The sequence below is a fragment of the Vanellus vanellus genome, assembly GCF_965231255.1.
Source record: "Vanellus vanellus genome assembly, chromosome: 5".
Classification (NCBI taxonomy): domain Eukaryota; kingdom Metazoa; phylum Chordata; class Aves; order Charadriiformes; family Charadriidae; genus Vanellus; species Vanellus vanellus.
In genome coordinates, this window is record NC_138910.1 from 32722968 (window position 1) to 32736743 (window position 13776).

The window sequence follows — 13776 nt, forward strand, 5'->3', positions numbered from 1 at the left end:
TGCATTTTCAAATCATATGCAAGCACAACCAATTTTACATAACACTAGAAGACGGGACTTCCTTCAGGATGTATCTACACATATTTCCCAGAACAAATCTGTATTTACCCCGCACCAAGACTCGGGTGTTACCCACAGAGCAAGGCTGGCTGCAGCAGACCTCACGCACAGTGTTCCCACTGAAGGCTGCACCGCTCCCTGGCAGCCTCCAGGACTGGACTCCGTCTACTGCAGAACACAAAACATTTGCAGAAAGTCCTTTTTCATATGTTTAATGAATTCCAATGTCTATTTTTTAAGCCAGTGCTCACAGAATTTTTTATTACAGTATTTATATCAGGTAGCCTTGAGGTGTGTCCATACTCCAATGGCATATAATTCTTTTATTAAACTATTAAATTTGTTAAATTAATTTAATAAGCTCCTACATAAACTCATTTGGAAAAAGAAAAGAGATCTTGCAGTAATTCATTCATAGTGCTCTCTCCTGATAGGTCTGGCTTGAAGAGATCAGCAGTCACTTTAGCTGAGCAAAATGCAACTTCTAATCAGATATTTATGAAAGTTGTTATAAAATTAAATTAAAAGAACAGAGAAAATCAAATCACATAGCTCTTCCAAACAAAAGTACACTTATAAAAAAATATAATGCAAAAACCCACAACTCATCTACATTTACAATGAGTTGCCTACACTGCATTTTGCAAGTGTCTTAAGAGAAAAATCTTATGTTAAGTAAAACATGATGCTTTTTATTCTTCTATGCAAATAGCAACAGTAGGCTAAAACTGACAGAATCCACCAAGAATATCTCTTCTCTCAAAAAAGTCATCCTGACAACAAAAACAAAATTAACACACCACTGTGATATTAACTTACAGCAGTAAAGCTTGCCTAAACACCATAGGGGTGTGGAAAGCTAAACAGGAGATGCCCAAACGGCTTTGGAGTTGCACCAGAATGGGTGGTGAGCTTCACTCAGGAATAGAGATGCAAGGAATTAGATTCAACTACTGAGCTGGCAAGAGCAGGACCAAGACAGCCCTCACTCATCCTTTTCTAGTTCCCTCCCCTAGAGCTGCCATAAATGCTTGTGGCAAAAAAAAAAAAACACACACCCACACACCTCTCTGGCCTCCTGGCAGCTACCTTGCACCCTCTTGCAGGGCCTCCCCACTCTACCCCAAAACTTTACATTACTCAGCCACCACTCCCCTTAAACACCTACACACCTCCAGCTCTGCACATGCCGAAGAGACCGCTATACCAGAGCAATTCAGCTCTGGCAACAAGCTTATTTTTCTGCCTTGCACGACTTTCCCTGTGGGGTAGCTCAGCGCTGGCTCTGCAAATGGGATCCCCTGTGGCTGCCCTCCAAGCTCTTGCTCTGCAGCCTTGGTCACTGCCCTTCACTTTGTCCCTACCCTGCTTGTGCACTCTTGGCTGACTCCTGACTCCACTGCCCAAGCTCCCAGCTGGGCTCCCCAGTTTTATTTCAGCCTCGCCTGCTCCCCATGACAGCCTCTCCTCCCAGCAGCATTTGGATTACATATAATCCAATTTTCTGAATTTCACCTGAGCTTCTAGACATACTCTCACCCTGTTCAGCCCCACGGCCTTCCCAGTTACTTGAGCACTAGCATCCAATTCCCGATTGAGTTTTACTTCCTATTGCTATTTACTTCCTACTTTTTTCTTGCAAAAGTGGTGTAACTAACATTCTCACACAGTCACTACAGCACACATACTCCCCAAAATGTATTGACTTTGTAGTAGGATACAGTATTATAAAACTTACTTAAATTCATTGGGTCTTTTTCATCAACACTCCTAGCAATTGTTTTTGTTTGTTTGTTCTTTTGAATTTGGTTTTTTTAAGCAGATACACTTTCTAGGAGATATACCAACACAAAACATAGAGAAAAGTACACCAGCATACACAAAAGCAAGATGGATATAGCCATGTTTGCATAAGCAGCAGGCCTCTCAAATCACAAATGCACCCCGCATTTTATTTAAGCAACTCATTTTTTGTTGTGTTTTCCCCCAAAACTATCTGAAAGAGCTAAATAAGATAAAAACCTTTTGTATCTTACAATCAAAACAGATTAGCAATCCATCAAAACTGTCTAATGAATTAAAAACATGATGTATCTACCCATAATACAATACAGGTAATTAGATTCAAATTACGCTGGGAGGATCACTACTCAACATAGCCTGACAGACTTTGGGTCCATAAAATAATAAACCATGAGCGCTATACTTTATCTGATTCTAGACTTACTTGAAAGTTATATAACTAAGTAGCTAGCTTCATAATGAATAGATATCAAACAGAGATTCTTATTGCCCATTTAGAAGTTGTAACCAAGTTACCAAAACGAGCTTCCAGTGAAGAATTACGATTTTGGAGTCCTAATTATCCACCACCCTGCTTCTTCTGTAGTCATTTATACCCATGCAAATCAATACATGACAACTTTGCAGTACTGCAAACTAATTTCCACTTTGTATTAATCACTGACCAAGGTGCTGGGCAGCAAAGACACCTCCTTTTGCCCCTCAAAGTACCACCAAAGCAGCATGACATAGGTCAACCAGGATGGATGAGATCTAGCAGGATGAAGAACCTCTGGGGGATAATCAGTATATAATGTATGTTTTCTGTAGCTGCTTTTGCTGGGATTATCCAAGCAGTAGTGTGAGTGTTAGTATTCCCTTGAGCATGCAACTCAGAATCAAACCTTCATGGTATAAATTTACAGCTGGATTTTTTTTTTTAAATCCTCTCAGTACAGTAGCAAAGTAGTAATACTTTTGTGTCAGTTACCTTTTAGACTTTGATGCACCTTTAAATAGGCATGTCACAATAATATTACCTGACACATGCTGCCCAAAGTAATCCCAAGGCTAATTTTGTTGATTTAAGTGGCTCTGGAACAGGTATATTTTATCTCAGTTTGATTCCAGTTAATTATTTAAATTAGGGCCTGCACACAGTCTTAATGGTCAGAGACTTTCAACTTAATAAATGCATTAACAATGAATCAAGACTAAATGAAGTCATTACAATAATCTCAGTCATTTAAACATGTTTCAGGTAGGGGCTGAATAATCACTAAAACAGCAGATTTCTGACATAAAAAGATTTCCCCAGAAGATAGTTTACATAAGTAGGCTTCAAAACCAAAAATGTTCATGATACAGAAAGATTTAAGAACAAGGCTTTGACTGTAAATACACTTGTACACTAATACATACAAAGATATCAGTCTTCAGAACTTGTCAGTACTTGGTAAAGACATTTAGCCTTTTCCAGAACTTAACTTTTTAATCAAGTCTGAGTAGTTCCTAAACTGTCAAGCATGTCAAAACCTCCAAGAAGAAAAAAAAGCTAGAATACATGTGTATTAAAAAGTTAGATAAATCATCATTCCCCATTTCTTAGAAAAATCACCAAGGTATTACCAAAAATTACACCTGAACATTTTGTTCCAGGTGCATCCTGGAACAACAACAACAAAAAAAATGCTGATTAGGTTTATGAGCATGATCAGCTAAATGTTTCACCACAAAGGATGCATTATTGCTTCTATGATAACTGCTTGCATTTTCACATCTACTGTGGGGAAGGACAGAGAAAAAATACCATTAACTCAAAACATTTGTTACAGATGTAGTTGATCTCAATGGAACTACAAAATTAATAAAATGTTATCATAAGAAACATTTGCATCTCTGCACAGATATGAAAACTTAGGTTTATTAACAGCAGCTTAACGTATTTAGAAAACAGTAGAAAGCTTTCCTCCACCTCTCTACCCACCAGTGCCATTACTTCAACAGAACATTATTTTTAATCATTATTTATGTACTTCTGCACAATAGTCTTTGTGCACATAACATACTTTAAAAACAAAATCAACCAGTATCACCAACTTCATTTCTTACTCCTGACCATAACAGGTCCTACCTCTTCCCTAGAAGACCTATAAAACAACTTCCTGAAAAGACCTGCCAGAACTTGTGTTTGCAGATCACCAGACTTGCTGGTATCCTACAAAAAGGATATTGTCCCACCAGTTTGAAAAAGGTCACCTTTAGGTAATTTCAGTGGAAGACATTCAAATAATCTTGACTACTGTGATCCTGTATGGAAAGATACCACAACCATAATGCTATTATCCATCTCTACCTACATGTTTAATGAGTCATCTGTTACATACATTATGTCCTATACGGAACTGATTGATAAGAAAACTACGCCAGAGTTAGCAGACCGCACAGCAGACAAATTTGCTATAAACTTTCATAGAAGCAGTTTGCCCTGGATGTAGGTTGTTGGGGGTTTAGGATTTTTTTGAAAGTACTAACTAAAGTTTACACAAGTCAGTGTAAAGGCTCCCATTGATTTAGAAGGTACTTTTAGCCAGGCCCCAAGTTCTGCTTCAGCAGAAGTTAATTGAAATAACTTTTTACTTGAGTACAAGGATGGCTGGAAATCAGAATTATTGTATTTTGTGGCAAATCAAACTATCAGAAACAGAAAAGTCTAAATTGAATATGACAAACTCCAAGAAATTGAATGGAAAGAAACCTTCAGCTATAATTCATAGATTGACTTGGGCACGAGGTACCTATTAAAACACTCAGCAGCAAATGTAAATGACTTCTGGCCTGCCCAAGAGGACAATTTCTGTAAGAAACTTTTCTGGCAAAACTTAGATCCCCAAAAGTCATAAGAAGCTAGGTGAACCTTCAGGACAGCTTCATAGGACCCATATGCCTAAATCCTGCACGTGAATCCCATTTTATATACTTAAATCTTCGGTGGATTGTGGTCTGCATTGCTACAGATTATTATTATTGACAGCTTGACACAAAAAATTCCACAAGACCTAAATCCTTCTCACTACAATGTTATCATCTAAAGCACAGCCATACTGGGCCCACCAATGTTGCTTTGTTTTTAGGGAACACATGGGGGTTAAACCCCAGTCTGAAATGCCTCCATGAGAAAGTATCTTAGTGATAAATGCAACAGTTCCATAGAAAAACTGTCCATCTTCAGTGACACTAACTACTCAATATAATTCACTTGACAAAAGCAGGTCCACAACCAGTACAGGTTCTGTTCAAACCTGTCTTACATAGATGCTTATGAAAACACAGTGGTGTACGGAATACAGTGGCAGTATTATGAAAATATTATAAAGAGTATAGAGAGCTATGCCACAGCAATCCAAAAAATATCTCCAAAATGCTCCTCTTCTGTAAAGCTGGCAAAAAAAAAAATCTAAATAGCTAATTGAGAAGATTCTTTTCATTTCTAAGAATTTTTTACACTAGTAATAATGGAAGTCTTCTGTGTCTTTTAACAGTATATTTAAGTTTTTTCTTAACAAATAGCGCTTGGGTTAGATAAAGGTCAATCTAGGTTGGTATCCCAGCTACAGGAGCACACGCATGGGGAGACACATAAGAAGCAGGAAGGTAAAAGTGATCAGTCCTCTGCTGTAGCTTCCCAGTGTTCAACCACTTGTAGTTTACAGACTTTCTAAGCCAGATGCTTTGGTGCATTGTGAAGCTCTCCTCCAAGTTGTCATTTTGAACCTGCTTGAACCCTTTACGTTTCTGACTGCCACAGCTTTCTGTGGCTGTTAAGTGCATGATTTAATCACATGCTGTGTCAGAAAATACTTTCATTTATTTTAAACCTGCTGCTATATAACTATCACTGGGTTTCCCCTATTTCACATTCTGTGAAAGAGAGTGAATACCAGTTCCCTGTTTCTCTCTCCACAATGTTTGTGAATTTACATACATTAAAATATCACCTGCCAGTTACCTTTTCCCAGACCAATCTGATAAATCTCTCATTTTGTGGCAGTCTTTCCATGGCTAGGCATGTCATTCTTTCCTGTCTCTATACCTTTTTAGGCTCCATAGTATTCTTTAATGTACTCTCTACCTAAATATTTTCCTCTTTTTCTAGGGTACTTATGAATACGCCAAAGAATGCAGTTGTGGTAAAATCACCATTGGGCTATCAACTAATTAATCAGCTTTAATGAATCTTACATGGTCATAGTTTTAGATTATTAAGTAGCAAGTATCTAAATGTAAGCTTACACAGCCAAAAACTAAGTAAGAGTTACTGGACAATCATCACAGTCCTGAAAAACTTAACTGTCTCTGAAAAAAAGTCTTAAATAGTCATGTTGCATAGACAGATGTATCATGTATTTAACACACTTAAATTCTGTCACCATACTTCAGAACACAAGCTGAAAGAAACTAAGCCTCATTCTTTTTTATTGTAGATTTGTTTTTTTAAAAGCTAAAATGTCACTAGGATAAATACAACTTCTTGAAACAAGACAGCTGGCTATCTTGATACACTTCCACTGTTGAATTCAATTGCAAAACCCTAATCGCACTGCAGTTCTTAGACTAGTAGTCTATGACAGGCAAGGTCAACTCGCCTGGCTTTTAAAAAAAAAAAAAAATAATAAATCTGTGCATGAAACAGAACCAAATAGTGTTTGGAAGAACTTCAGTGAAAGGTCTCATAGCTCTACGGTGACTGAAGTTGAAGTCTGGCTCTACAGTTCCTACTTTGAGTTCACTTCATGGGCATAGACTGCCGTTACTAACATAATAGAGAGCTGTGTTATCTGCTACAGTATCTTGACATAAAGATCCAGGAAGAAAAAAAACAACACATGGTCCAAGAAGTTTGTATTGCACGCAAACAAAGCAGACAGAGAAGCCCGATAAGAACTGACAGTGAAATATTTCAGTAAAGAGTTACAAAATATTTCAGTAGGCATTACATAACAAATTACACAGCTTTCCTACCCGTTTATTAAAATGCTTGTACGTGGCAAGGTCAGAAAGAACATGCCAGAAGGAAAACAACATCAGTCAACCCTGTTTAGAACCCCAGACAGGAAGGCTTGCAAAGCATTACATGTAAAGAGAGAAGAAATCCAGTTCTTCGAGCACTGTCTTCCAGTCTCCTGACCTCAAAGTGGATGCAATTAACATTTTATTTGCAAATAATCGGCCCCGGATTATGCACAAGAAAAAAAAATAATGGAAACACTTGGCAAATAATTTAGCCAATGCATAGTTCATTTTTCAGCTTCTTCAAAAATGGGTCACGTTCTATGCTGTCTTGCCCCTTCTCTAATTTTGTCTGTTAACCATTATACTCTGCTGACTTCAGGCTCCTCATGGCAAAAACCCTTTCTTGCTCCAGTTTGGTAGTAAGACCATTTACTTCTTCCTTGCATTAACAACAACAACAACAAAAAAAAATAACCAACAACTAATGCACATGTATTAGGGAAATTTTCTAAAGCACAAGGGCAGCTACAACTATTTCTCATTAATGCTATTTCAAATTTACCCTCAATCTACAAAGCTGTGAACATTAGCAAAGCAAAATGGGAATAAAATATTCCAGCTACATTTTGTTCTTTTTATATGAGTTCTCTTGTTTCTGAAGCCAAATATAGAGCACATGAATGCACTGAAGATTATCTAGAAGGGTTCATATTTTACTTGCAGTATATGCCAAGTGTAATTTGCTGCAGGAAAGGTTTTTAAAGAAAGTCCCTGTTCAGTCCTTTAAACTTCACAGTTATACGGTGGATGCCAAAATACACCAATATAAGCAAGTCTGACTTCCAGTGGATTTGCACTCTCAGAATCTAACCTTGAAACTTGCAGAGTTCTAAAAGATAGCTGGGGAAAAATGCTGTTAAAAGTATACTTTGATCATCTAAATCTACAGACTTTTAACTTTTTGCTTAATTCAGTGAGACCACTTGTGCTTAGAGTACACCTTTAAATAATTGGGAGAGAAATGGGAAAGCAGGGCAAGAGTATTCAACTCGTGCAGAATAAGAGCTTGCCGCTACAGTACAACTTCCTTTGCTTTCTTTAACCCCCTTTTTCAGCTGGTAAAATCAGCTTAAAGAAAGCGATGGAATACTATTCTGACTATAGATCTATATGAACATATACACTTAGAGAAAAATAACTATAATAGAACACCATAAAATTAATTCCCCTGCAAAACGTACAATGCTTAAACGGAACTCCTACACATTAAAGTCCTGAAAAAACAGAAAAGGAAAAATAAGATGGGGTGGGTTTTTTTTAAATCTTAATTCCATGTAAAATTTGTATCCAACACCTGATGAACATGTCCTAGGACATCAGAAATTCCGGAAAGATGCAGAAAAATAAATCACTTAATTCCTATCCCAAGTTAAAAGTATTTCCCATTCACTAGTATAATGCCAAAGGAAAACTGGGATTCAGAACACTTTTACACACCACTGAGACAACCTTGTGGGAAAATAAATGTAATTCTCTTTATGCAGTTCCAACAGTGATGCATAGCCTGCAAATTCTCAAGTTCAGATACCTGCAATCAGACCCAACCATGTCACCTAATTTAATTCACCAGCTAAATTTAAGATGAATTATAGTATTTTTCATTCTATTTCTATCATAATACCATTCCAGACCCTTACAGTGATTGGAGTGATTTTCTAGTTTTCAGACTGGATCTATGCATAGGCATCCTTTGTTCTAAAGGCAATGCTGTCCTAGAAATCAAATTTTCCCTCGTACAGTATTCAATCTGTTGACCTTATCAGCCCATCCTACTTATCCTTCTTTGCACCTGCTCCAGTTTGAAAGCACCGTTCCTAAGCACAGGAAACTGAGGTTCCCCGGTATTTCAGATGAGGTCTTAACAATTCTTTATATAACAACATTAATACTTTCTTATCTCTATCAGAAATCTCTCTGCTGATAAACACCATTCCAGGATGTATTCTCAAGAAATTTCCTCCAGTTGGAAGACAGATCATTATCACTCTCAGAGTATTGCTAAATATCAACCTATAGTGAAAGTGCTACCCAGTGATTAAAACTTATCTACCATTTGCAACATAGAACTGGTATACCCTGTAAAAACAGTGATATGTTTTTAACTTAAATCAAGACTGTGCATTTTCAATTGTTGAAGCCCTCACACAATTCCCAAGAGAAAATACTATTTCCATACCAGAACACTTACAGAACTTTGGTCCTGATTTAGTAAAGCATTTATGTAACTTCAGATTGGACGCATTCCCATCACATTCAGTGAATGCCTTCAGAAGACTAAAGCCATACTCAATGTTTTGTTGGACTTAATAGGTTAACATTTCAAGGCGGAACTTTTAAAGGATCCTCGAGGCTCTTTTGCACTTAAGTACCTCGGTCTCCTCTGAACGTTAAAACTTTAAAATGCAAAAAAGCAAATATTCTCTTTATCCATTCCTTCTTTGAATGGATATTCCAAGCTCTCGGAGCTAAGCACGAGTTCTTTGCTTCCTGCCTTGCGCTAGAGCTCTGCCCAGTGCCTTCACACATTTTCTGAAGTGAAGTCTCATTTTCCACTGTTCTCCCAATGCCTTCCAAGTGCAAATCACTACAAGAGAATCACGTGTGACATATGCTAAATCAAGTTCGCCCAGGAGACTTCATTCATCGTCTCCCCAGAAACTAGCAATTAGCCTACGTACTTGCAAAGAGATACCATTTAATTCGAAACCACATAGTTTATTCTTAAAAATTAAACTTGGGGGGAGAGATAAACATAATCATAAGGCCGTCATCTTTACCAGACTATAACAAAGACGGAGGCTTTTAAGATCACACTCGACCTGTTAATTTCACATAGAGGGTGTTAAACGCACGGTGCTGCTCCGTAGCAATCTGTACTACAGTCAGTCTCCAAGCACGCCTTCTGTTAATTTGTGACACTGCATATTTTGCTACTCAGGAGCAAAGAAAACCATCGCTGTAGAAGCTATTTATCCTGCCTCCAGGTGCTCCATAAATATTAAATAAGAACAGCATACGAGCTGCTACACAAAAACTTTCCAACTCCTTGGGAAGCTGCCCCGCTGCGAAATCCACGGGGGCGCGCAGGAGTGCGGGCGGCACCCCGACACCTCTCACCCCCCCGCCCCCGCCGTGGTCACCCCCTCCCGCAGCCGCTCGGTCCGGGGACGCGCCTTCCCACGGAGGGCCGCCCCGTCGCGCTTGTTCGGTGCTTCACCCGCGCGGAGGGTGGGCGCAGCCCCTCGCCGGTGGGCTCCCACCACGCCTCGGCCCACCCCGGGCTGCCTCCCCTGCCGGCCCCAGCCGCCCCGCGGGCAGGGGGGGCACCGGAGGGCGGCTTCAGCCCGGACAACCCCGCGGCGGCGGCGGGACCCCGCGGAAACTTCCCGCCCTTACCTTGATGATGCTGCTCCTCCGCGGGGTGGCCTTGGCCGCCTCCAGCAGGCAGGCGTCGGGGTCGGGCGCTGCCGCCGGTCCCAGGCTGCCACCGGGAAAGCGCTCGGCGGCACCGACGGCCGAGACGCCGCTGCGGCGCTCCCGCCTCCGACCCGCCGCCGCCGCCGGGGCGTCCAGCAAAGCCGGCTCGGGCTCCTCCTCGGTACGGTGCGGGGCGTCGGGAGGGGCACGGCCCGCCGCCGGCTGCTCCCTGCTGCCGGCAGCCTCTGCCATCGCCCCGCCGAGCGATGTCAACTTCTCCGGGGCGCTGAGAGGGCGAGAGGGGACGGGGACACACGCACACACGGACGGACGGGCGTCCCGCGGCGCTCCCCTCACGCCACGGCGGCGGCTGCGCCAACTTTCCCCGGAGGAACCATCCCCGTCCCCCGCAGCTGAGGGTGCCCGCGCGGGATTCGGCAGCCCCCACGGTGCCGGAGGAACGGGGAGGAAGGGCGCAAAGTGGTGGGGAGGTGGGGGAAGGGGGTGGGGGGAAGAGGGGCGGCGGGGCCGTGCGCCCGGTGGGGCGGGCGCGGCCGCGGGGAAGCGCCGGGCGGGCGGCGCGCGCGCAGGAAGTGCCGCCGCGGCACCGCTCTGTTGTGACAGAAGCCGGGCGTGTTTTGACAGGCGGCGTTGACGGACGGGGGGCCGAGCCACTCAACACGGCGGCGGCCCGCCGGGGGCGCGGCGGCGGCCAATAGATTTGGCGAGGGGGCGTGCCCGCGGGACGCCTGGATGGGCGTTCTGGGGCGGTGCGCGGCGGCGAGCGGCCGAGGGGCAGGTAAGGGTGTGAGTGAACGCGTGGGGACACATAAAACCTGATGGCACCCACCGCGGCTCCGAGCGTAAGGGGGGGGAAAAGGAAGCGTTCAGGTGGCTGTTCCGCTCCCGTTCGGAGCGCGGATGGGGAGAAGCAGGGATGCCGCCGGGTCGGCGGAGGGAGGGAAGCGAGGGAGCGCTGTCACCGCTCGCCGCAGGGCTGGGGGTGTGAAGGGGAACTCGGGCGCCGGTTGCTGAGGGCGGCCCAGCGGAGCGGGTGCGAGGGGGAAGTGGGGTGTCTCGAAGCAGACAAGACTCACGTTGGGACCCTCCATCGCTTGAAAATGAGCCCAAAACACGCCAAGACGTGCGAGGCTGCGACTTCACCGCCTTGTCTCCTCAGCTTGCTCCCCGCACGGCCGCCGGCGCGGGGCAGGGTCCCGCACGCGCCGCGCCCCTCACAGCCCCGGGGCCCCTCAGGGCCGCCGGCTCGCGGCGCCCGCCATTGCAGGGCCAACACCGCCCCCTGGCGGCGCAGAGCGGCGGGGCCGGCGGACAGCGGCGGCCCGTTCCCGCGTCCCGCTCCCGCAGCGGCCCCGGCACCAAGTACCGGGCGGTCCCGGTGCCGCCCCCGTTCCCGCAGCGGCCCCGGCGCCAAGTACCGGGAGATTCCGGGTGCAGCGCCTCCACGTAAGGCGGAGAAAAGGAGCCGTACGGGAAAGCCAGGCCGAGAGCCACGGTCCGCCATGAAGGGTTAGTGCGAGGGTGGTGCTGTCCTTCGCAATTCTTCAGGTGGTATTTAGTTATCATGAGATTATCGACGTGGAGACCTCAGGAAAGGCAGGGTAAAGGGGACTGCAGCGAAGATAAAAGCATAGGAAAGAGGAAGGTCGGCACGACAGATGGGAAAGCAATTATGTAGGAAGATGACAAATAGGAGGGGTAGGGCAGGGCAAGCTGATAGTCACTGGAAATGTAAGACTATTCAAAATTACAGCTATCGACTTTAAAGGCAATAAGACCCAGTGGAAAAACTAATTTCTCTCTGGTTTCTAAAATAATTTCCTAATGAATGTGTTGGGCACCTGTTGGCAGTCAATGATTAAGCAGGAAAGAGTAAGAGGTAACCTCCTTACCCCAGCCAGTCATTAACTACCAACAAATGCCTAGCTATAGGACATAATTGCCACTTACAGGATGTGAAATTTCTCTCTATATATAGTACACACAATATATAATATTTATAATTCCATGTAAAATCCCATGATTTCTGTCAAGGTTATCAAGGCATTTATCATGTTCAACGCAAAGAAATGCTAATATATCTAAATACTACTTAACTTTCTTTCCATGAGCTTCCATCTAAATTTGATTTAAAATATATGTCATAATACATGTATACAGCAGTTGTTTTGGCCTTTTTTCAAAAAGCCATAAAACAAATAACCCTAAAAGAAGATACAAAATATTCACATGGAAGAAACATTTATCTTAAAAAATACTGGAGAGAAAAGACTGGTAAGCTAGTGGAGGACCCAACTGCAGCCTGCTTCGTACAAGAGAGAGAACATGATACCAAGTCATTGCAACAAAGAGGGGGAAAAAAAAAAAAAACTAATAAAAGCTTATGGTTACATATCCACATACTGTCACACAAGCTGACCTAAGAAGGCTAATTTAAAGAAAACGAAAAAGACAATTACCATGTAGTATGTTATCAAAAGGCATTATTACTTCATGTAGAAATAAGTTGCAGCTTTTTCATATATTTTGTGAAATCTTATGAAGCTTAAATCACCAGTATAATTATTTGGGAACAGCAAAGTACTCTGTTACATCTACCAGAAACTGTAGTGTGTTGCACAGACAAATGCATATAACATGTTAAAGAATTTTATCCTTTCTAGGATGGCTCACACATTTCAAATCAGAGAGATATTTGTTCTCAAATGCATTTGTCTTCTGAGATCAAAAGTTTAAAATCATTTAATTCTCACCTTAAATTACAACCTTTGGCATCTGAAGTCTTTAACTGGAAAGGGTCTACAGGGAACCTACAGATTTTAAGTTTCATAAACATCAAGCCTATAGGGAATACAAAACAAATCATATTTGTTTTGTCCACAAGATGCAGGTATTTTAGAATTATGTAAGGTACAGCTAAGAGAGTTCTCTCCAGAAGAGAATAAAAGGTTGACTTTTTTTCAGTACTATATTTCTGTCTATACATATCTGGATGCTGCTGAGGCATCTGTATCTATCTGCTTCTGTTTGTAAATGTGAAGAACCATGAATTATGCAGGAAAGGAGCAATTGGTTTTGATACTTCTTAATATCAAAAAAAGGTAACAACAGGAAACTTTGTACTAAAAGTGCTTTCGTAGAAAGTAAAAAAAAATCAAGATTGCTTGGTGATAAGTGTATTTTACAGGTTTCCATATTCAGTTTTATGATGCTCTGTTGCAGTCCACTGCACAAAGACACTGCAGTGTCGTCTGCAATTACCTGAGAAAAGATAGGGACAGATTTTCAAGAACAGTCAAAGAATTCACTCAAGCTAAGAAAGGTGAGATGATAGATTAAAAAAATCTATTTGTGTTTACCTGAACACGAGTCAGCAAGTGCCTGCAGTGTCTGTTTTAATGTGGGTTTTTTTGTACACCCAAT

General features: G+C 42.5%; 1 protein-coding gene across 1 annotated transcript in view; it reads right to left on the minus strand.

Moving 5' to 3' along the window:
• Window positions 1-10584, minus strand: part of PLCL1 (phospholipase C like 1 (inactive)) — a gene marked incomplete at both ends in the record, with an annotated part of 211220 nt that extends 200636 nt beyond the window's left edge. The window contains one exon of the mRNA XM_082483560.1: window positions 10312-10584. Within this exon, the coding sequence (XP_082339686.1) occupies window positions 10312-10584 (273 nt within the window). The remainder of the gene's footprint in view (window positions 1-10311) is intronic.
• Window positions 10585-13776: the final 3192 nt, after the last annotated feature.